This window comes from Thunnus maccoyii, chromosome 1, assembly GCF_910596095.1.
Source record: "Thunnus maccoyii chromosome 1, fThuMac1.1, whole genome shotgun sequence".
Taxonomy (NCBI): domain Eukaryota; kingdom Metazoa; phylum Chordata; class Actinopteri; order Scombriformes; family Scombridae; genus Thunnus; species Thunnus maccoyii.
In genome coordinates this window covers 17,393,326-17,417,673 of record NC_056533.1, presented here as the reverse complement: position 1 = coordinate 17,417,673, position 24,348 = coordinate 17,393,326, and the positions used below count along the sequence as shown (strand labels likewise).

The window sequence follows — 24,348 nt, the reverse complement described above, 5'->3', positions numbered from 1 at the left end:
AGTGCCTCAGAGAACCTAATTAAAGAAAGCTGTCATTTGCAATAACAACACTGAATTATCTGTTATTGAAGTCCACTTCAGTCTGGAGAAAATGCAGATTATAATTAGACTCTAATTAGGCTGTATGGTTTTAATTGCAGATATTTACTGTTAAGGCTCTAGAGATTCATACAAATAGACCAACACTTGGGAATGTCAGTTTTATATTATCTAGATTTGGTCCACTGAAGATGTAAAAAATGTGGTTTAAATGGGACTCTGCAAGCAAAGAGAAGACTGTGCACCTTCACTGACCTGCTTCCGTGTTTATGTCCAGTATAAAAGGCACAGATCTCTTGTTACTTGGTCTGCCGTGTTCCTGTCTTAATGTTGATTTTGTAGAGACAGTAGCTGCTGCTGAGTCATGCAATGTTGTCATCTAAACAGGTTTGTTCACATGAACACTTCAATAGGCCTTTTCACAGAAGACATTTTGACATGTCACGGTAGGAAAAGTACAGGTGTAAATAATTAAATTAATGATGGATGATTTCCATTCATCTGCCTGAGTTTCAGGGTCCTGGTATTGTGCGTGCTGGCTCGCTGTCACGGCTTTAATAGAACGGAGCCATCATTAATGTTATTAGTAACACTTGTGCTTTTCTTATGAAGTCAAAATGTCTGCTGAGCCTAAACTTACTGCATGCCAGTACGGCAACAACATTAACACATGTTCCACTGCTCCAGTATGTAACTTCTATGTCCATAATGTATGTTGTTCATAAAATATACTATATTTTATATTATCTTTATCATTACAAGAATTACAGAATTATTAAGTATCATCTTTCTTATATTTTTATTACGAGGGAGCAAAACTTTGAGGTAGTCATTTGGCTTAATAGCAATATAATCCATGTAGTAGTGTAATCTGGTAGTTAGTCTTTTTTAGTCTTTAAATATTAAGTAGTTTATAATTTCTGTAAAACTAGAATATATAAGGGACCAAATAGAATAATGTAATCCCTTATATTTAATAAATAGAATAAATAAGGGATTTTTAAATGATTCCTATTTGATAAGCTGATTTGATAATAAAGATTCAGATTTGATTAAAAAATCCAAACACTCACTGAGCACTTTCTTAGGAACATCTGTGCAATCTAATGTAATCCAATATAACAGCTCTGCTATAAATTCTGATTTTATAAAGCTTATACATTTTCAGTTTTTGTTGACATTGTCAGAAAGTAATTCTACTTTATGTTTATTATTTAGGTCATAGTGGGTGGTGATGGTGTACTGGAGTGTATTAAATTCAAAAGTGTTCCTAATATTTTGCTCCCTTCAAAGTAGAGAAGTATACTTTATGGCAGAGTTGTTATATTGGATTGTAATTGATTGCACAGTTTCTAATAAAGTGCTCATTGAGTTTATGTATGTAATCTAGTGACCACATGACTGTCACCATCAGGTCAAATTTTGTATTGTAAAGTCTTTGGGGAATTCATGACCTTTGACTTAGTTTCTTGTTTTAGTCGTGAATTTACATACCTGCATGTTTGCCATCATTTTTCAGCTGTTGGACTAATCAGTGCTAACTGCTTCTGTTTGTGTCTCCAGTTGATAGGCGCCTGCATCCTGGCAATAGGCATCTATGCTGAGGTGGAGAGACAGCGTTACAAGACACTACAGGGGATGTTTTTGGCCCCGGCTATAATCCTGATCCTTCTGGGAGTCGTCATGTTTATTGTTTCATTCATAGGAGTCTTGGCTTCACTGAGGGATAATCTAACTCTATTGAAAGTGGTGAGTGGTGTGCTAAGACAGTGGTTGAAGGACATTATACACGTCATAGCTGTGCATTTATGTAAAAACCTTCTATGCAACCAAACTGTGAGAGACATAGCTTTATAGCAATTGTGAAACCTAGAAAATGAATTTTGTTTTTATTTAAAAAAAAATGGTTGTTGTCTTTTTAATCCCAAAAAACATTACAACCAGTGCTTAATATTGTTACAGATCAATAATTAAATTTCAAGTATATAATGGCTTAGTCCGATTGATTTAAAGGCTCTTCTTTCTGTCATCTGATTGGTCACAGTTCATGTACACGCTGACTGTGTGTCTGCTCCTGGAGCTGCTGGGAGGAATCGTGGCGCTGGTGTTCCGCAACCAGGTGAGCTGTCCACGATGTCGGTTAATAACCTGACAATTAGAAACTTTACCACCTCAGCGGGGTAGGCAGTGAAATAAGTTTTACCTCTTATAGTGGGGACACAGGATAACAACCAAATCTTTACCTTTTGAGGAAGTAAACTGATATTGTTCATCACAAGGACGTGATCCAAACCACACTGACCATCACAAAAAAAGCTCAAAAATATTTAGAATTATAATTTGCTACCTTGGGACTAATCGAGATCAACATGCATCAAATACCGTATGACTCTTCTTAATACTGAAGCATCCTGAACTCTATTTTAGCTTCATATTAGCACCTAAATATGTCTTTAAGTGCATAAGGATGCCCTCCTGATGTTTTCATTTCAAATGTAAACTGGTATTATCACTGAATGAACCAACTACATTACATCACACATAAAAAAACATACTGTAAATATTTTTTCATCTGTATAATCTTTATTCAGTGGGATGACATATATTAAATTTAGGTCATTATGTTTCCTACTTCCTTAAATTTGTCACCACGTGGTATATTTTAGATATATAATAAACTTCTCCATGCAGTTATTATAATATCTCTCTTTGATGAGAGATATTATAATATCTCTCTTTGATGAGAGATATTATAATATCTTCAGACTTCAAGGACACCACATTGAAACCTTATGTGCTCATATTTCTTGGCAGGAAATGCTCAGAGACGATATAATCAGAATTAATCTGTTCAAATAGTAGATTGGATTTACATTTGTATAATATCAGTATGCTAACAGATCGTTCTGCTCCACTCCACTCTCTCTTTCTTCTCTTTGTCTCTCTCATATTCTTTTTTGTTTCTCTTTCTTTTTTATTTTTTGCTCATCTTGGTCTTCAGTTTTTGATCACTTCTCCCTCCCTGCAATAAAATCTAATAATGTTCTGTTCTCACTCAACACAGCGTGATGTGTTTTTCTTTTTTTGCAGTCGTGACTCAGCAAGCAGCTTCTTCCACAACAGGTTATAATCATGAGCAACACTTAGTGTATTAAAAAAAGAAAGGAAGGAAAGACTATTATGATCCAGACACCATTAATTATCAGTTGACATGTTCAGACTAGAATAGCATTTTGAATGGCCTTTTCTTTTTGTCTTTTTTGAATGCAGTAACCGTTTTGGTTGTTCAATGATGCACTGTAGGTGGGGGATTTAAAATGCAGTGTTTGTAGTGTTTGTTCTGACAAAGAGGCAACTGGCTCAGTAATCTGGACCACCTGCCAGCGAATCCCCATCAGGCAACATGACTTGAACATTCTCGTCTGCTGTGCTAGTAATGAATTCTGCTGCTTTTAAACTACTATTAATGCAAACAAAGTAATTCCTATTGCTGCTTCATATTAAGAGCCTCTCACTTTGAACCATTTAAATGTAAAACAGTTACAGGAAGTGCAGCCTTAGTTATCAAAGTTAATGATGGTACTAACTCGTTGGTCTCCGAAGACCTCAAGACATCTGCGTTCTTTTGCGCTTTTTCAGAAGTGGCACAGTTTTAAATATTGAAAGGGAGGAATAGTTCAAGAGGAGACAAGTGAGTTGGTTAGATGAAGAGCTGCAGGTGGCAGGAGTTTGTTGCAGCCATGTCAGAAAATCTCTTGAACAGCGGACCTTTGTTGCATGTTACAACCCATCTCTCTCTCCACTAGGTTCCTGTCATCTCTTAACTGTCACTATCTAATTGAGCCACAAAATGTTCCCAAGTTGATACAGAGCAAAAACAGAGCCGAAGGCGAGTAAGTTTTGGACTTAAGCTGAAAATATACTTTCAGTGTCTGCGAGCGTCCACTAGAGTCCGCGTGACCTAAATGTCGTCATCAGAGGGTGTACGTGTAGGCTCTGTGTGGACATCCGTTTATCTCCAATTTGTTGTGACGTGGTCTGCACGGTCACAATGCTGTCTTCCTGTAGACGCTGATCTACCGCGCATGTGTGAAACGCGTCCTCCGAGCGGACTCCAGAAGGTAGTATAAACAGAACAACTACGGTGTATAAATGAAGCTTCATATTCATCAGGTGAACAGAAACACAACTTCAAATTAATGATAATGTTGCTCAGAAACTGCTGGATGTGTCAATTAGCAACTACAAGTTCACCATATCGACTTAAAAGGTGATGATATGTCAGTGTTGTGTTCACAGCCCCCAAGTGGCCAAAAAAAACAGTTAATGCAGGTGTAAAATTTTGTGACCAAAATTTTCAAATAATTTTTAAACAGTATCATATGTTTATTATTGGTTGCTATAAACTTTAAAAATTGTTGGTGAGCATACTGGAAAAATACTAACAGAGCCTACAAAATATGCTGACGTCCTTTAATATGTAGATTTTTTTATTGGAGTAGAATTAGAAAATAGTTTCTTGTCTTGTCTCTAACAGGTACCGCTGCCTGAAACTGTATCTGTAATTAAAACAGTGTGCTGAATAACAAATCCTCATTTACTCCTTCATTTTGTTTTTGTATGTGTGTGATTTAATGGAAGTCGTTTGAAGAAATATTGGACAAAAGAAACAGCTGCATCATTTGTCTTTTTTTTAATGGTTTTGTACCACAGATGTACTGAGGAGAACTTCTTTTTTTCCCGTCTCATCAAGATCACGTTACAACTGATGATGCATGAGCACATTAAAGTGCCTCATGTCAGAATAAAACCTTGGATGTTTGAAGTCAACATTTTAGGAATTATACAATGTATTTCAGTTCCAGGTTATAAAGAATGAATTTTTGGGGTCGTTATACTTGCTTTACACAAAAAAAAATCACACCTTGAGAACTCATCATGTAACAGAATCTGGAAGAAGATTATTGCTAATGTGGTCATGCATCTGTAATTCATAGTTAGCCAAATTGAGATTCTGTCAGTCCCCTAGTGAGATATTCATTGCATCAGTTTTTGCAACCGTTTTCTTCATAAAAACTCTTCATTCATGAATATCTCGATGTGGCTCTGTGGGGGAAAGCGTCAGTTTCCGCATCTGTCGTATTTCCTCTCTCTAATGCTTTTTAATCATCTCGTTTACATGATAGTTTCATTAAAGATAATGGCCTGTCTTCGGAGAAGTTTTTCAATAATACAATCAATGCATTTTATTGTTTATCTCTTATTCGTCAAAAGAAAAGCTAAATTATCTCATCAAGGCAACATTATGCTTGTAGATTTCAGTGTTTTAATGGCTTCTCATATATCAGTCCGTTATTTTACCGTCATCTCATTTACATTGAGATTAAAATAATACAGCAGTGCATGAGAAATGTGCACACTCAATGAGATTTCACTGTCTGTCCTTTATAAGTCGATTTTTATAAAGGCTGACTTTCTTTTTGCATCTCATTTCCATTAACATCGTGTTTAATATGATAATGTCATGTGAGCTTATAGTGAGTTCTTTAATAGAGGTCCAGTGTCCTCTGCCTCAGTGGACTAACTCCAAGTCTTTAAATCTGCACATTGTAAGTGGATTAAAAGTGGCTGCCTTGCCCCTATAGATTCACTGTTAAGACCTGATATGAGGAGGAAAATAAATTACATGATCATTCAGTCCCTTTTAATATCTGTGACTCTCATGAGGAAGGCAGTCTCAATTTATTATCACTAATGGTTAAAAGAGAATATGATGGAGCATCATCGGGCCTGAATGGGGTAAAAAAAACAAAAAAACAAAGATTTGTTGCCCCCATCTTCAATGAACTACAAATAAGACTATTGTATCACAAACAGAATTTAGTGGAGTGAAATTAGTGGACTAAATGGAAACATTGAATGAAAATCTCTCTGTGAATGTACTTAATAGAGTTGAAAAATATTCATTCTCAGTCTCTTGATACACTGATACAGTACATTAACCTAACGTGACCCAGCTGCACCAGATTGTGACTGACAGATGTGAGCTGTCAAACTGTCATGTTTTAATATTCCAGTTCAGTGAATCAGTCACCTTGACTAATCAGGACATTTCCTCTTCCGACTCCTGCCTTTTTGACACATTGATTGTAGATCAGCTGTGTCATGGAATCATAACAAACATGGTGACATTACCCCCTACACCCCCTTCACTCCGTTAACACCCACAAACTGTCTCGTGTTTTTCTCTTGTCATACAGACGGTGGACTTGGTGAACAAAAACATCCGAAGAGGCATAGTGAACTACTATGATGACCTGGACTTCAAAAACATAATGGACTTTGTTCAGAAGAAGGTAGAGTCATGTTATTCCTTTACTGTCATTTGAACATTCCTTTCATCAAGTGTCAGGACTGAAGAGGCTGTGTTAGCTAAGTTATATATATAAATTACGAATAGCTTATTATGTGCTGCAGTACACACGACAAGCCTGTTTGGCATTACAAAGTGGACCCAAGATTTGTCAGATGAAACGGCACCACTAGTGAACTGATAATCACAGCAAGTTGTGCCCAAAATAATCAGAAAACTGTGCCGAGCTATCACTGTGCACCTGCTCCCCAAGTACACTTTGCTGCCACACACACAGCCTGACGCTGAAGATCTCATTACCAGCTCAAGTACATGGGGGAAGCATTGTCTGGGGGCAGCAGACTGGTCACAAATTGAAATTAGGCAGCCTGCAAATACTCCACTGATGAGCAGGAGAGAAAATGTTCCATCAGTCTGCAGGCTACATACAGGACCGTTACAGGAGGTCATTCCTGCCCACAGCAATAATCATCTACAATGACTTCCCTCTGCCGGGAGGAGAAACTCCTCCACTGAGTGGCAATGCACAATGCACATTTAACATTTAATATGCACATTAATAGCAATAACTTGCCTTATGTTTAAAATTATATTTTTATTCTATTTTTATCTATCTATATATCTGTCTATCTATTCGCCATCCATCCATCATTAAGGAATGTGCAAACAGCAGAGTTACCAGCAACAGTACCGGTTTGCTCAACCAATTGACTTGATTGAATGGTCTTTTGGGTGTGTGAAAGGCCCAAAAGTTGCTACTTGGCTGATACTGGCAGATAATTCAGTGGTTTAAGGAGGTTGAAGCATCTGCCTCAATTTAAATCCCTCTGTGATGGAACAGATCAGTTTTTCAACACCCCAATCCAAAAGTCTGAACTTTCACACATTTGTAAACTCCATTCATGTCTTAAAGAAACTATAGCCAATATTTTATCTAATAAGAATGAGTTAAATGTGTAATGTGACAGGTGTAGCTCATCGTGAAGCTCTGTGGAGCTTCATCGCTTTTTTCAGCTCAAGGATAGGATATTAACTTTTTTACAAGAGCTTTTTTGCCCTCATGAAATATGTTTTGGGGGCATTTGGATAATTTCCAGGGCAATTTTTTCAAATGATGGGAAATACCTTAGTTCTCTGTTGCATGACAGACCTATATTCAATGACTCTTTAAAGATAGTGAAATGAGCAGCCGAACTTATAATGCAAGAATATTTAGTGAGTAAAATGACTCACACTGAGTTGTAATCCCAGTTACAGATTATAACTGTGGGTATCTCTCCCCATTAAATGCATATTTTATTTTCAAAAGTATAAACAATAAACACAACGTTACATAACAATGTCACAGTTCAACATCTCAGCAACATTGCTGATTGTCTGGCATGTTATGTTTGGCACTCTATAAATAACATGCACTATGACAGCTTTGCCTTTTTAGGCACAGGGCAGACTGGGAGAGGGTCAGTAACTGGAACTGATAGTAACTCAACTGGAAGTGTGACAGGTTTGCGAATTAAAAAACACTCCATGTCGGTAATGTTACCATTAGCTGTCATGACTACCTCACAACCTCGCAACACTGGAGTGGGAGGAGGGGGCGGGGTTGTGCAGATGCTGAAGCCCTGCTGGCACAGCCATTTCTGAGTTGCACTTTTACTACAGAGCAAAATACAGACACGCTTTACAAAATGTATTAAGTCTTTGTTTAATGGTTTATTTTACGAGGGCATTTCGCCCTGAGCCCCCGATAATTTCCGACGCTGTTCAGCACATTGTTTTGGTTTCACAGCCTGCAACTTTACTGTTTCGGCTCACTGCTCTCATAGTGTCATTTTCAGCAGGAAGCTATTATCACCACAAAAAAAAAACCAACCCAAAAAACAGCAATAAACCCACTGAATACTACCTGCCCAGGACCAAACAGCAGACAGACAAAGTTAGTGATAAGCTGATGAACATGGTGGAGCATTTAGCAGCTAAAGAGCCAGATTATTTTCCCCCCAGTATTTGTGGAGATGAAAAACAGAGCTTAAGGAGAGTGAGTGTTGGACTTGCATTCAACAGGTGGACAGAAACACGACTCCAAATTTATAATAGTTAATAATATTTGTTGCTTCTGGAGAGACAACAAAAATTTTGTCTGTGCAGATGTTTTGGTCAAATAATATTTGATTTGACATGCCATCCGGGTGACATTCAACAGGAGTTTGGCAAGTTTACCTTCAAAAGCAGCTCCACTTCATCATCAGTCCAAACAAAGGCGACCTTTTGCAGAAGATTTTTTAATGTTTACCTTGTGATGTGCTGTTTGGAGAGCTTAACGTGCTGGCACTCTGATCTGCATGCTCTGATAACAACAAACAGTACTTCAGTAATGGTACGAAGTCATTTGGCAGCAGCAGCATAAAGCTTCTTCTATATTTTTCCTGTCATGGTGAAAAGCTGCTGGATGGCTCAAAAAACCTGCGATAGAAGAGATTTAGGTGTTATTCTGGAGGACTTGGGCAAAAAACAATCAGAAAACCTTAGTGGGGATTCAGGCTGTTTACACACATAAATGGGGTTTGTGGATTTATCCGTGTTTATGAGGACAGTGGCCTGAATGCAGCCTTACTCATGTGTTTGAGTTGAATCAATTGTGACACATTTTGTCTGGTAGTTAATAAGATGGGATAAAATACCTTTTTTTTTTTTTTTTACTTACTGCTGAGTACAGTACTGTACTTACTGTTCTTTTCCACTATTATTTTTAGTGTGAAGTGGTATCACCTGACCATTTAAAAAAAAACAAAAAAAACATTTGAATAATTGTAATATTTTATCTGTATTGCAATACTGTGTTCATGTCAGTTGTAGACATCTTGAGATAAAGCAGTGGAAATCATGTCTAGTACATGAAATTTCAGAGCAAAGATATTGATTAAATATATCAAAGAAGCTCCAAGACAACCACCAATGATTTATGATTCAATCATAGCTGCTTAAAGTACCCTGTGGCGCTACTAGTAGCATGATGGAGCAACGTTTTTATAAATGGGTCGCGGGCGGCACAATTCACATGCTGCCATTGGTTTCACACTACTTTGATTGATAGTTGGTGTTAATATGCCCACAAAGGCTGTGAAGAAGTAAACATGGATGTAAACAATGTAGGATTTAAAAGCTCATTCAACACATTTGTTTAACCACAAGGATACACACACTGTTTTTGTGAGTAACACTAAGTGTAAACAGAACTTTTGTTTGTTTACAAGAAAACACCATAGGGCAGCTTTAATATATTTGTCTGGATCATCATCTGTGTAGTTTGAACAGGTCAGTGAAATAAGAGAGTTACCTGTGAGATACAAAGTGAAGTGTAAACTCAACAGAAAGTATCTTAAAAAATATCATATCATATGATATCAACAGGCAATAATATTTACTGAGAATTACAACAGCAAAGTAAGACTGATTGTCAACACGATAATCTGCAGGACGCCAACTTTCTGGAGTTTGTCTTTCCCCCACCTCTCTCTCCGGCTTCAGCCCTCTGACAAGCTGACATTAGATAAGACCTGCCCTCTTGATGCTTGGCAACCAATCAAAATACAAATGACCACTTGTGATCGTGACACTTTCCTACACTCATGATCTGACAAGCACTTCAGCGTCCTGCAGTGATTGCTCTGGTGTGCAGAGATGTGAAAGTATGTGCCTTCAGGGAGAGACTGTGTGTGTGTGTGTGTGCGTTTCACCCCTCTCTTGTAACAGCAGGCTTTCCCGCCACCTTCAAGTGTATTTCTAACAGGTATAAACCATCCTGCCTTTAGACGTGTTCAGACACTTTGTGCGAAGTGGTTAGTTTGAAGCATACTGAACCTTTTAACCCAGTGTTTTTCATCCCACTTGTCAAAGCCCACCTGTTAGCTTTTTGTTCCAGCTGTGAACGTGTGGAGGCCTAAATTGTATCAAATGTGCAACAACAGGAAATGAGAAAAATCTAATCCTGGAGCCATGACACAAATCCATGGATTAGTGGCGGGTCATATCATATCCTGCATTAAGTTAATTTCATGCTAACCTTTATATTCCCTGTGTCTCAGTATTTTAATGGAAATGTCCCACAAGCAGTGGCTGAATGTGTCTTCAACGCTGGAAAAGACAACGAAGGCCTTTCTTCCCCCCACGCAATTACATCGCATAATTAATCAAAATACTAATCAAAGTATTGATTACTGCGGTGTCTTATTGTGAGAAGCTGCAATTTTTCATTTCCGTCATCAGTGGAAACCTAAGCAACTTCAGACACCCACCCACACTAACACCAAACACCACATAGCTTGAATATATCAGAGCATTTTGAAACACAATTTACGTTGCATTCGCAGTGTTCAGTGCTCCCACAGCCATTGCATCACTGCAAACAACAAGGCCATTCAGTCATTTGAACAGACACTGACTTCATTTCCTCAGTGCTGTGTGGTTGTTTGACACAAAAGTGATCATGCATATTTATAAGTTCATTTTGGATTCATTACAGGAGGCGTAATGGCACTTAGGCAAGTCAAGTGTATTTACATAGTGTGTTTTATTACAAATACAATGTGCTTTACATTAAAAAAACAACAAGTAGTGTGTGTGTGTATATATATAAACATTTAATAAATAATATTAAGAAAATGCAATAACAAACAAGAAAAACAAACAATGGCCAAAACACATTATAAACCCTGCAAACACGCAACCGATTAGTAACCAATTAAAATTCTGTGTTGACACCTGCACCACATCTGGATCTGGAGTTACAAAACCACTGCATAATGACCTGAGATGTTTAACTGGATTGTAGTCAGTGCAGGTCAGGAAGAAGTGGTTCAAAGATAACAGCAGTCATACAAAGCATTCACCTCAGTGGCCACTAAAGTAATGTGAGTCATAGAGAAAAACACTTTCTTAAATAGGAGAATTATGTAACCAGAGGCAACAAAATGAACAGAATCAAAGCCTAAATGCGATGTAAAATGATAGGTCAATGTTGACCTCTCAGAAGAACACATCTGTCACTCTGCTTGTCTGTTATTGGCACCTGGCCTCATCTGTTAGAGCCGGAGAAGCCCTGATTGATCAATGTGGTCTACAGAGCGTGTTCATCCATCAGATAGGAGGCTGGCTTAGCACTGGTGAGAACAGTCCATTGTTCACACAGAGCAATAAACTGTTTGGTCAGGTTGTATTACTGTAGATCTTTCCTCTTGACAAGAGGTTGTTTTTGCTAAAATTTTATACAATTATTCTCCAGTTTCCATAGTGATTTTGATGCAGTAGTAGTCTGCCAGAGTTTTGATTTCATAGTAGTACTGGTTGTTTTTTTCCACCATGTCCTTGTCAAAGTGAAAGACTTTGGAGCTGTAAGCAAAAAGCTACATATAAGATAATCACTCCTGCTTTCACATCAAATATGATTACTGTATGTAGAGAAGATTGTTTTTTACATTTCTAGTTAAGAGTTCACAGTGAAAAGAAACATGAGGTACCTGTTAAGCTACACTGGTATACTTACCATGCCAGTAAGTATACTGGAATCCATCAAATTCATGCAATAGTATGTGTTAAAACCACTTAAACTGTTATTTTAGATGTCTTCTTTTAAAATGAAGCCTACAAACAAATCAGACTGCTCACCATCTCACATCCAAATACACTCAGATAAATATTTCCATTTATTCTAAAAGCTGGATTACATAGTTTAGAGAGCAGAGACCTCTGCATTAATATGACAAAGAATTACAGGATGTGCACAGAAAGATAATGCTAGTATTAGTGACGTGCTGTGCATCATCCGGACGCATTAGCCGGTCAGGCATTGTCTACACTACCAGAGGCAACTAATTCAAAGCACAAGGTGCACGACACTGAAGGTGGACTGAGAAAAGATATTTCTGCTGCTGCCTTTGAAAAAAAATATGGAAAATGTTTTTTAGATTGTCAGTGTGATCCTTAGGCCAATCTAGCAAGTCAGGTTGTCATCTTTTAATCCATCTATAACTTTGTCATCTTTTTCCAAACTGTCTATCTGTAATTTTGTCATCTGGTCTATTTTGTGCACACATGTATTGCATGTCGGATCCCTCCACTGTTGCTCTTCCTGAGGTTTCTTCCATTTTTTTCTCCCAGTAAAGGTTTTTTTTAGGGAGTTTTTCCTTATCCGAATTGAGAGTCTAAGGATTGAGGATGTTGTCTTTCCGTACATATACTGCAGTCTCTAGCCCTTGCATGTTGGACGGAGATGATGCCAGCTGTTAAAATGAATGACAACAGAACAACAGTTTTCAGATGCTGAACTTTTCATTTGTGTGGAGAATAAAGCAGGAAAAATGTCAGACACAACTCCTGTCAGGGGAAACATAAAGGAAACAGGAGAGGCACAGAAGATGAAACTAAGGGAGGGAAATTAAACGGTGGGTAGGAATGTCTGCAGGAATAGATGGAATGTTTTTATCCGCAGTTCAGATGGATAGGGGTATATGCTGCTGGTATTTTGTGTCTTGTGTCTCCAAAGAGGCTTTTTTTTTACCAGCACCACTTACAATAGCAGCTTACTTGGATACATGCTGTTTGTGCTGAAATTTCTGTCGCCTGTGATGCTCAAAACACTCTCTGTCCTGTAAAACGCAGCAACATGCTCTTTAAAGATATTTATAACCATAACCAGCAATTAGCTTTACAATTTTCTCTTTCTGTTCAACATGATGCTGAACAGGTGTCCACAGTCAATACCCTTTTGCTTTGTGCTGGTTTATTATCACTTTGCTTCCTCCTCTGTTGTCACTGTAATTGCTGTGGGATAGCACATGACAGAGACATGACATTTCAAAATACAATCCTAGTCGGCCTGCTGGCAGTGTAATTAAAGGTACAATGTTGTTTTACAGTCAACATACCAAGGCCACTAAAAATGACAGAAATTCATGTTTAAGAATCGTGTTAGAAAATATGATATTTTCTACATATGACCTACAGTAGACCACAAACTGAGCATGATGTGACATGATAAACAGATAATAAGTTATAGATCATAAGGGTTCAAACAATAACCATAAACCTTATTAAATTTCAAATATCATGCAAATCCACTGATGCAGGATTGATTGAGAGGAAGCAGCTGCAGCAAAGTCGATACATTTTGCAACATGTTTGTGTGTGTTTTTTGAAAAAAGTGAGATAACAGTTTGGTGCCAACTTTATCCAGAGTTGATACCTGATTATGAGATTGAACCTGATACCTGGTGAGCATCATAAAATCATTGTTGTTTAATATGAAAGGCTTTAAGTGTGGCTTACAGAGTTTCTACAGAGTTTCTAGTACATCCTCGACAAGGACCGCTACCACTACTTTTCTCAAATTATCATCCATTGTTTATCAGCTGACGATGATCAGCGTCGTATCAGCTGCCTCATGTGTCGCCTGAAGCCCACTTAAGAGGGTTTCCCCACCATTGCCATAACATAACAAGCTGTACAAATGCACAACCAAATGGGCCGCAGCTTCAGAAACCAGAAAGGCCTTCCTGTCATGTCTGTCTGTGTTACTTATTTTTACAATTTGATACCATTATAAACAATTTTATGTAGATCAGACGTAGATAAGCCCGGGAAGTTTTCTTACTTTAAAGACATCTTTATAATTTCCAATCACGCACGTAGTGCCATATCATAATGAAGGCAGCGAGCACAGGATGGATTGATGTCTGTGTTGCAGCCTACACTCTGAGCAGTCAGCTGGCCAATTAGCCAGCCAGTTAGTCACTCAGTCAGCCTGTGAACAGCCAGCCATCAGTCAGTTAGGCAGTTGGCCACAAAATCAGTCACTCTCTCTGTAGTTATTTCATTGTGAGAGACACGACTGACCCTAAGGACTGCCTCCTGGAAATTGACCTCTGGAGAAAGGCTGTCATCCAACAGTGAAGAAAAACAATAGAGTCCGTGGGACAACACGGAAAAATAGAAGATAAAATGGTAAAGAAGGCTGGTCTGTAAGATTTAGCAGAGGCAGATATCGTTTTGGATATATTTGATATGCAATGTACTTTATATAACATCAGTAAACAAATTGTGCCGTCGAGTCTTTTTATGGTCTGAAGGGACTCGTCTGCTGCAGTCACATTGGTGTTGATGAGTGTTTTGAGAGATTGATCCTCCAGGTTGGTCTCATTAGGAAGCAAAACCCCCTGAACTTAACTGACTATCAGTCTTCCTAAAGACAGGATTTACTGCACAGCTGTTGTATTTGATTGTATTGCACAGTAAAGGTCGTAACTCATTGTATAGTAGAAATGTTTTTAGACTTCTACCTAACAGTTTGCAGACATTAAGCACATCATAATTGCTTTGCCTTCCTGTGACCCTCGTGTGGGTCCTGACCCAGTGCTGGAAAACTGTTCTCTGTGGAGTCACACTGACAAGAAGAAGGAGTAACTTCCAGGCACATGTCAGCATACTGATCACAATGTCTGGAAAAGAGCAGTCTCATATTTATTCATTTATTCATCCTCTCTCTTTATCTCTTGTCTCACCCTCTCTTATGGTCTCTCTTGGTGTGTGACTCTTTGTCCTGTTTGTTCTCTTTGTCTCACTTACTGTCTTTCTGACTCACTTCCTCACTACCAAAAGATTATTTGTCTCAGTAAATGACTACAAAACAGAACTAATAGTGTGGCCCTTGTGTTCTCTGTCAGTGTTTAGTCTCCGAGGCAGATGTTGCTATCTACCCCTGCTACCTACTAGTATAACTCTAGTAGAAATTACTGAATGGGGACTTCAGAGGGTTCCTGTAATTTATTTTGCATGCTATCAAATGAAGCGGTATTTTATTTTATTCAAATATTGAAAAGCATTTGGTGTGAGAGTGGTGTCTCATCTATCCTGTTGAAAGACTTTTTCTCTCAGTGTGTGTCCTGGCTTGTCAAACACAGGCCTAACTAATGACATTAACAGCTACAAGTCAAAATGTTGGAGAAAGTTTATAGATAACTTTGGAAAGAATGCTCTGCTTTGTTTGTGTTAAATCATGTTTGTATTTTGATTGTGATTTAATTAAAAAATATGTTATCATTATTGCTTTGCTGGATGATCAACCAAACAAACCATAACTAGAACACTGAATTAAAACTCATAATGAAGTTGTTTGTAGAAGTGTTTAATCAATGTGACTTGAAAGCTCTCAGACAGACAAATTATAATTAACTTGCTTTAGATAGCTTAACAAAGCTCATTTATTTTTTTCCTTTGAAGTAATAATATTTTGCTTGCTTGAAGGTTTGTCAGTAATGGCTGAAATAGAGGGCAATAGAAAATAAGTGATGTCCCACTATTGTGTGCCTTTGAACCAACAATGAGAGGTTGACAGGTATCAATTTATTGTTTGAGGCTGCGTGTTATTGATTCAGCGGGAGATTGTGTGAAGCTGCTGCTTTCAGATACAGGCTGAGTGTGTTGGTAGAAGAGGTGTTTGAAAGAAATAATGAATTTAGATTGTAAAGTTTATATTTTTTATGTGAGTTAGAAGACAAATGGAGCTTTAGATCTCCCAGATTGAGAAAGCATCAGTCTGTATGTATCTAAACTGAATTTAAATTTTGTCTTATATATAAATAAAATATATGTGTGTATGTGACATATATACCCCATATAGGCACAACTTACAATGTAATGTAAATTTCCTACTACAAACAACAGCCTTAAAAAGTGAACATTATACAATTGTAGGGTTCATTGCAGGGTTGTTGTATTGGATTGGATTATATTTTCAGGGGTTCAGGACATTATTTCCAACTGCATTTCCTCATCCTACCAACACCTGTACGCTAATTTTGGCAAAGTGAGAAGACACACACATAAAACTGAGTCATAATTACATGCAAATTTTATGGCTCATTTCATCCCAAAATATTACTGGCATTATGCCAGCACAGCAGAAAAATGTTGACCAGTTTGTTTACTTATTTTTTTTTTTATCTCATTCCTTCCTCTCCTCTCTCTTTCTCTCACTCACCTCACAAATCTTCTTCCATTTCTTTTTGTTATCTCTCTTTTTCTTCCCATTTCCTTTTAATTTCTGCACTTGTCTTTCTTCTGTCGTCTGTTTCATCTCTGGCAGTTTAAGTGTTGCGGTGGTCAAGAGTATAAAGACTGGTCAGTCAACATGTACCACAACTGTACTGCACCTGGTCCACTGGCCTGTGGTGTCCCTTATACCTGCTGCATTATTACTAAGGTAAGTATCACTATTATTAAACCATATTCACATTGTAGCAGAAAATTGGGTCGTTGTGCTCTGCGCGTCTGCAAGTGTGTGCAGCTAACAGTAACAACAGTAGTTTGATCACTATACAGACTCAAACTGTATTTTTGTAAGAAGCTCGATGTTTGGTCTCAATTTAATCATGATTAGTTATTGCATAGTTATATTTATAAATATTCCTTATTAATTTGTCCTCCATCTTTAATTGTTTTTCCATGATAATATGAACATGGCATTATTGTTAGTATTATCATTACACTAAGTGCTACTTTACCTGCTATAACTGGTGTGTATATATATATATATATATATATATATATATATATATATATATATATATATATATATATATATATACTGGTTGTGTGTTACCACATTATCACCATGTCTACGCCTTCTGGTACTATTACTACATTACAACAACTATGACGATTACCTGTTATATTACAGCTTCTTATTATTCAACCTGTTTTATTACTACTGCTAGTACCATGATGCCACCATAACTACCACTATTTTACTGCGTTGCACACTACTTTATGGCATACTTTATGAAATTTTATTGAAAATTGGCTCACAAAGAGATACATCTCTGTCATCATGTCTGTTTCTTATGTCTGATTTCCGTATACGATGTATCTTGGTAAAGGGCCAACAGAGAGCCACAAAATGTAAAACAAAGTGCACTGACCTAGAAACTGAGACATCAGTGCCATCATCAGGCACACAGGATGCTCCAGACTTTATTTTGCATTTCACTTTACATAAAAAACGGAGTAACATGCAGTTTTTATGTGTGTTAAATGCTGGAATCATAAGAAGTTCCTTTGGCACTTACTAACTGAGGGCAGGCTAAATAAATCCCTGCACATTATAGCTGCTAATAATACCACGTAGAGCCCACCGAGGAAGGCGCCCCATGGATATGCAGTATGTGTGTTAACTCATTTTGAAGATCATTATTAGCTAGTAGCCTCTGTAACATTGCCTGAAGTGCTTGGACAAAGCAAACACTTCACCACTCCTGACTTTATATTCATAATAGGTCCGAAAAGCACTGAATGCTCTGTTCAGTTTGTATGTCATTATAGTAATAGCTGTAATAGAGTGGAGTAACGTTTAAAAAGCATCTCATCATCCTCATGGTGGTGATTAAGCCTTTGCTATGCCAGACACACTCACGGGCAATTTTCTCCCACACAAAACAACATATGGTGCTCCCTTTAATTTACACACCTACACTCACCAGGAAAAAGAGAACAAACAAAAACTTAATATAAGACTAGACAAGAGTTTGTTGAGCCAACTCTCCCTCATAGCTCGGCTCATGAAAGCGTCCCTCCTTTATCCAGTGTTCTCAATATTAAACTCAGTTACCACAATATTGCTATCAGCTATTCATTAATATTTTCTTGCATTAATGTGCGTCAGTTGTGACAAAAATTAATTGACTAAAATGTCAAGTTTTCTATTAATTGACAGAGTGTGATGTTATATCATTGTTTCCCTTTTTTACCTGAAGCTCAGCCAATTTGCAGTTTGGTTGCGCTGTCATAGTATCAAATTTTCTCAATTAATGGTTGAGCTCTCGCAGTAGTGGCTTATTACTGGTCACTGACTGTGGAGGAGACATCGTTAAGCAGCCTGTGTGATATTTTTACTATAATCAGGCCTGCAGCCATCACAGTGTAAAGACATAGGACAGTAATGAACTAAAAATTAATTGATCCTCTGTGAGGTTTGTTGTTATTCCAATACCATCAGGGTTTACCATCTCTCCAAATCTACATATGTATTGAAAGAATATTGTCATATCGAGATTAAAAAAATACATTTAATTTTACCAAAAAGGCTAATGGTCTTGACACACTGACTGACGACTGTTTCCCTCGAAATAGGCTGGTCTCGGGTAACAAACAAGAAATACACAGATTTAGAGATTTATTTATAATACTACTTATTTGGAAGTAGCATGTACCAGGTGCCGGTAAAAGTTAAAGACGCCAACATGGCTTGAAAATCTACAGAAATGCATTACATTTTTGTAACAAATAACATTAAATTGGATGAAATGACTTGTAATTTAGCCATTCCTGTATGAACATCTCATATAATTGCATCCATAATTAGACAGATCTACAATTTTAACATTTAGGTTCACATCCATGCTTTGTACATGGCCAGTGACTCAGTAGTCCGTCAGTATCAGATCCCACATTTGGACAAAGTTAGCCGGCGATTGCTCAAAAGTTCAGTTTTCTACTTTGTAATCGTTATAATTATCATTGTAATTGCAAGCCTGCCTGTTCATATTAATATGAAGCAGCAATTAACTCCACTTGATTAGGCGTCAGACCTTAAGAGTCTCACCTCTTTCCAATTGTTTTTTATTGAAATGAACGGAGCAGGGTCAACCTCGCCTGCTGTGTGTCAGGCTCATGACTGATTCCTGCTTTTCGCCTTTTTAGTGTTTTATTTCTTTCTTCAGTTATGTGGAGTCATTGTGTATCATAGATGTTTGTATTGCAGTGAAGCACATATTGCAGAATCATGAGAAAAATACAGTGATAGTGTGGTAACACTGTGAGTTATGCTCACACTCTTAATACAAATTATAACATACCTTAGAAATGCATAACAAATATAAAAAACAAAGCCAATAAAACTTGTGTGATGACTTGAAAAAGGGTAATTGTTCTTCTTTCCATGCCAGACGGCCACGAGAGATTGGCATTGAATATATGAATATATTTCAATATTTGATTATGGAAAACCACAAGTCGTCAAGCTTGGATACATGCACACGCTCACACACACACACATATCACTGACTTTATCTCTTTCTGTCTGCTTCTCCCCTTTCAGCCCAATGAAGTGGCCAACACCATGTGTGGGTACCAGGTGTTGAATAAGGAGGTAAGACCTCCAATAATGGCGTCCATGACTGAATGGACAAAAGACAGATTTAACCTTATTATAGTGCTCATCTCGTCCCTTAATGTCTGTTGAAATATTCATTACAGTTTAATATATAATGATAATGATCTAAACTGGCAATTAAAGACAATTGTTTTGAAACGTCTGAAGGTCACTGTGCATTAGTGTTGTGTGCAGTTAGCTGTTCTCTGACAACAGGCTGTTTCCCAGCAGTAACACAGTGCCTGTAGAGATTAATTTAAGCACACAATAAACCAACTAAGGATATAAAGCTTTTATATTTCCGGAAGTGTGAAGTAATGCAAGTTTTTATTGTTTGTGTTTAAGCAAACAGTTCAGTTTGACTACGGATGGAGATCAGGCCTCACACAGTGTTTCTGGTCCTTGATCATTTCCGTCCTGAGTTATTTTAAAGTGAAACATGAAATGTATAATTTCAGCATTTAAGACTTTTTAGTTAAAATTTAGTAGAAAACATTGTAAAATTTGAAAATTTATGTAAAAACCAAAGATCTCAAATAACTTGATCTAACTGCCAGTGCATTTCTCCTCCATATCTGTTGTCTTGACATGTCTTTGATAATCTTCCAAACTAGTAAAATTACTTAAATCATTCCTTGGCTTTAAGCACTATAATCGTGAAAAATGACTTACAAGTGTTTTTTGTCTCATAGCGTTTGGCCTTGATCGATACCATCCATATCAGAGGCTGCACTGACGCTTTCTTCATCTGGCTGATGGACAACTACAAGATTATGGCTGGACTGCTGTTAGGGATCCTACTGCCTCAGGTATACAAACACATAAACATTATTATGTCCCACATAGGCTTAATAAGCTCAACCACAGTTACAAATTGTTCATAGAATAAATATGTTTCACCTACACAGACATTTCATAAATGTACCATAGAGCTTTATCATAAAACCTTGAGGTATAAAAACACAAACATGAGAGAAAGTGAATGTTATATAGACAGTTGTTAATTATTTTGTGACACATTTGCAGTGATTCTAATTAAATGCAACATCATAGATTGTCAGTATGCTTTGTTTATTCTACTGTCTGTATTTATATCATTGCACAGCATGAGTGAGGTAAATCTGATCATATTTAACTGAACACATCTAATCTTTCAGGATGCTAAAAGGATAGAAGTGTTATTACCTCTGTACCTGTGACTTTCACTGAAAAACTTGTTATATTTATCGCCAAAACACGAACAGCTGGCAAGGATTTAAAAAATTCAGTTTGTCCATGAAAGTTGCAAACACATTGGAATAAAACATTTATCCATATTCAACAGCTTGTCTAGCGCAGATGACTAATTAGGAGAAAAGGTGAACTGCTTCACCTCAGGTACATCTGACAAACCAACTCCCAAGTGCCGGCAGTGATAAAATACACAGTGCAATTTTCACAAAATGCATCTCATGCTCACTCATTTCATTAAGATTTGCTGTATCTTTAGATCAAACCAGGCAAGTGAAAATTGTATTTTACAATGGTTCATTTGAGCTTAAAATGCACATTTCAACTTCAAGATCTTTGAAAAATGTCTGACTTTGGTGTTTTTCTAGCATTAAAAACATTATTTAGTCAATACTGTGACACATATTGCATAAACCAATATACACACACATTATGCATTCACACATTTGTTACTTTCCCTTCGTATCCGGCGTTTTTATTTCCATTAGAGGATGTGGGTGTGACAGACAGAGAAGCTATTTTTCGTCCCTCCGCCTTCTTACATCTCACAATACATTAAAACACACACACACACACACACACACATCCACTGACAGCTGTGAATGTGCTATTCCAATCATATATATGCTGGATTTTAATTATTATGTTGGACTGTTAGTTTAGGAAAGGAGAGCAGAATCTGTCGATCCATCATCCTTTCCTTTGCTTCTCTTATACTCGGCTTCTTTTTTGTCTCTCTGTAGTTCTTTGGTGTGATAGTCAGCTGGTTGTACATCACTCGTGTTGAAGACGCCATCATTGAGTATGGTAACTACATGGATGGGCTACTGGACCCACAGCAAAGAGCAGCAAAGAGCCACGGCCGCATGGCCAAATGGTTTAAATGTATGCCAGACATCGACTGACAGAGACAAAAAAACAAAAAGCAGCAAATGGACTGCGGCCAACACTCACAGTTGGTTAAATCACTCCAGTCGATCCAAATACTGCTGCAGCCGTTGCAGTAGTTTGCCTTTGAACTGCATTTACTATTTGCTCACTCCATTGTGGAGAAAAAATGTTTTTTTTATTTTTTTGAGAAGGAATCATTCAGCAACCAGACTATTGAGAGTTTATTATTCAAGTGTACTTTTTTCGGTTTTATTAATGTTGGATGTTTAACATGTTGTTTAGTATATCTTATGTATCCAAGACAAAAATGTTTGCAGGGCCCATTGTATTATTAATTATTAAAACTGTGGTAACATATAGTGTGCTAATGTATGAGTTGGAAATATGAGATGTGTGCTTTTAGCTGCAGTGTGCCTCAGTCGGTCTCAGGGATAAACACATACACCAGTACAACCAGTTTAGCTTCTGGTGTTAAAATATGACATGAAATGACACACAAACTAATCAGTTACATTACTCAACCACTTGCTTTTTTACTTGTTCATTGTTTGTTCTTCTGCTGCCAATTAAATGGTTACTTCGCTATTACCATTACTATTCAAGCACTGATGAAGCAGAGCCTGTCAAACATCAAACACTACTTTTGCCAAAAACAACAAAAATGTAATGAAAAATAGATTAAGATACAATTTGTGTCATCTGAAAGCAGGACACGTGTGCACTATGTGTATATAGAACTGAACGTACTCAGAGGTTTTAGACTAAAACCTGTAGGAAGATAATTACTTAAATACCTCTCATTTAAACTATTCATAAACCTTTCACATCTCCATATAAACCAGTGCTGTGTGTCCATGTTACACACTGAACCTACTCAGTCTTTCCTTTGACGTACCATTTCAATTCAAGTCTGCTGTATTTTCATCAAATACAGTTTCCGTTCATCTCAGTCAACTTACTAGTACGATGAGAAAATACAAAGCAGGTCCAGAAGTTTCAGTTCAGAGACTCTGCTTGAAGATAATCTTGTTTAAGTCTGTTTAAAAGGAATGAATGAATTAATGAATGAAAGGATGTGGCACTGCCGTAACAAGAGGATATCTCAGGGTTATAATGAAGTATGCGGTAGCAGCACTGTCCCCCTAGAAATTAGGTTTATATACAACTGATTTGCAACAGCAAATATGTTGTGTGGGAAACAGAGTTCCTCTTGAATTAGCTTTTTATCAACATAATGAGGAAATGCTTTTAATGAACAAATCCGCCAAGTCGCAAAATGTTGCACTATACAAAACATAATGTACTTTCAAAGAGAAAGGATTGTGAATAGACATATTAAAATAGGCTGACAAGATATTGTGCAGATAAAATTGACTCAGAAAATCCTAGAACACGTAATCAGTGTGGTTTTAAGTTTTACAGATATGCATTTGTCTCGACGTAACTGAATAATGTAAATTTAATGTGCTATTGAACTTTGATATGATGTGAAGTGCAAAACTGAGACCAAACACCAAGTCTCTGAGTTGAAGGTGAAAGTGTATGTACTCGGTTGAGAGTTTTTTTTTATGCATGCTTTAGTCAATATCTGCTTCTTACTGAATGGCTGCATTCACACAGAATCAATCTGGTTTTCAAGATCACAAATCATTTGGTGTCTAGAAACAAATCATATTCAACAAACAAATCATATTCATATTCAAGATGTTCCTGGTTAAACAGCAGTGAGAAGAAAAGTTTTATGACATGTTTTGTTTTATGACTTAATGGATTTAGATGTTTTAAAAGCACAGAGACACGATCACACTTTTGATTCCACTCGGGTCACTTCATTTTTTCTGCCTCATTAAAGCAGACACATCTAACGGTGACGACTTAAAAGGATTGTCTTGACTAATTAATGGGACGTCACACACATTCAGCAGCTTCTCTGGTCCCTCCACATCATCTGAGAATGCCAATTCCAGAAAAAATTCAGCAATTTACAGTTTTTGGTCTTTTTCTTTCGTTGTTGTTGCTTGAATTGAAAATGTATTGATCCAGTTCCAAAACAGCCCAAAACAGGCAAAAAATTAAAAGATAAAGTACTTAAAACCAAAGAAATCCCAAACTTGGTGCCTTAAGTGTGCACATCATGAAAAGTGTTTTATAAATATGTTATAAAGACTTAAAGATTATTATACAGTAGCGTCTGTACCGATGACAGCAACTATCATCATTATAGTCTATATATAACAGTACATACACAACATGGTGAAAGTGTTGTCTCTTAAGAAACCAAATGATACATAGATGTATATTTAAAATGATGTTGGTTAGTTATTTACCTTCTGTACACCACATACTGTGTATACAGCATCTATGTCATCTATGTCTTGTACAATAGCGCATGCATTCATTCATCCTGGGAATTACATCATCTGTTTATAAAAGTTAATGGCGTCAACATTTCATGACAGATGTATGTTGTTAAATTCTTTTTCCTGTTTGAGGGTTGAAAATAAAATGATGTGATGCTGCCTGATGACTTGAGTGCTGAGTAGATCTTTCTTTAAAGGGATATTTTGGGGTCGGGGAGGATGGATGGGGGGCTGTTACATAAATAATAGCTGAT

General features: G+C 37.1%; 1 protein-coding gene across 1 annotated transcript in view; it reads left to right on the top strand.

Annotated features, from left to right (window-relative positions):
* Positions 1–23,257, top strand: part of tspan15 (tetraspanin 15) — a 32,047-nt gene extending 8,790 nt beyond the window's left edge. The window contains exons 2-8 of the mRNA XM_042419553.1: positions 1,603–1,788; positions 2,084–2,158; positions 6,300–6,395; positions 16,551–16,667; positions 19,560–19,610; positions 20,306–20,422; positions 21,587–23,257. Of these exons, the coding sequence (XP_042275487.1) occupies positions 1,603–1,788; positions 2,084–2,158; positions 6,300–6,395; positions 16,551–16,667; positions 19,560–19,610; positions 20,306–20,422; positions 21,587–21,748 (804 nt within the window). The 3' untranslated portion in view covers positions 21,749–23,257. The remainder of the gene's footprint in view (positions 1–1,602; positions 1,789–2,083; positions 2,159–6,299; positions 6,396–16,550; positions 16,668–19,559; positions 19,611–20,305; positions 20,423–21,586) is intronic.
* Positions 23,258–24,348: the final 1,091 nt, after the last annotated feature.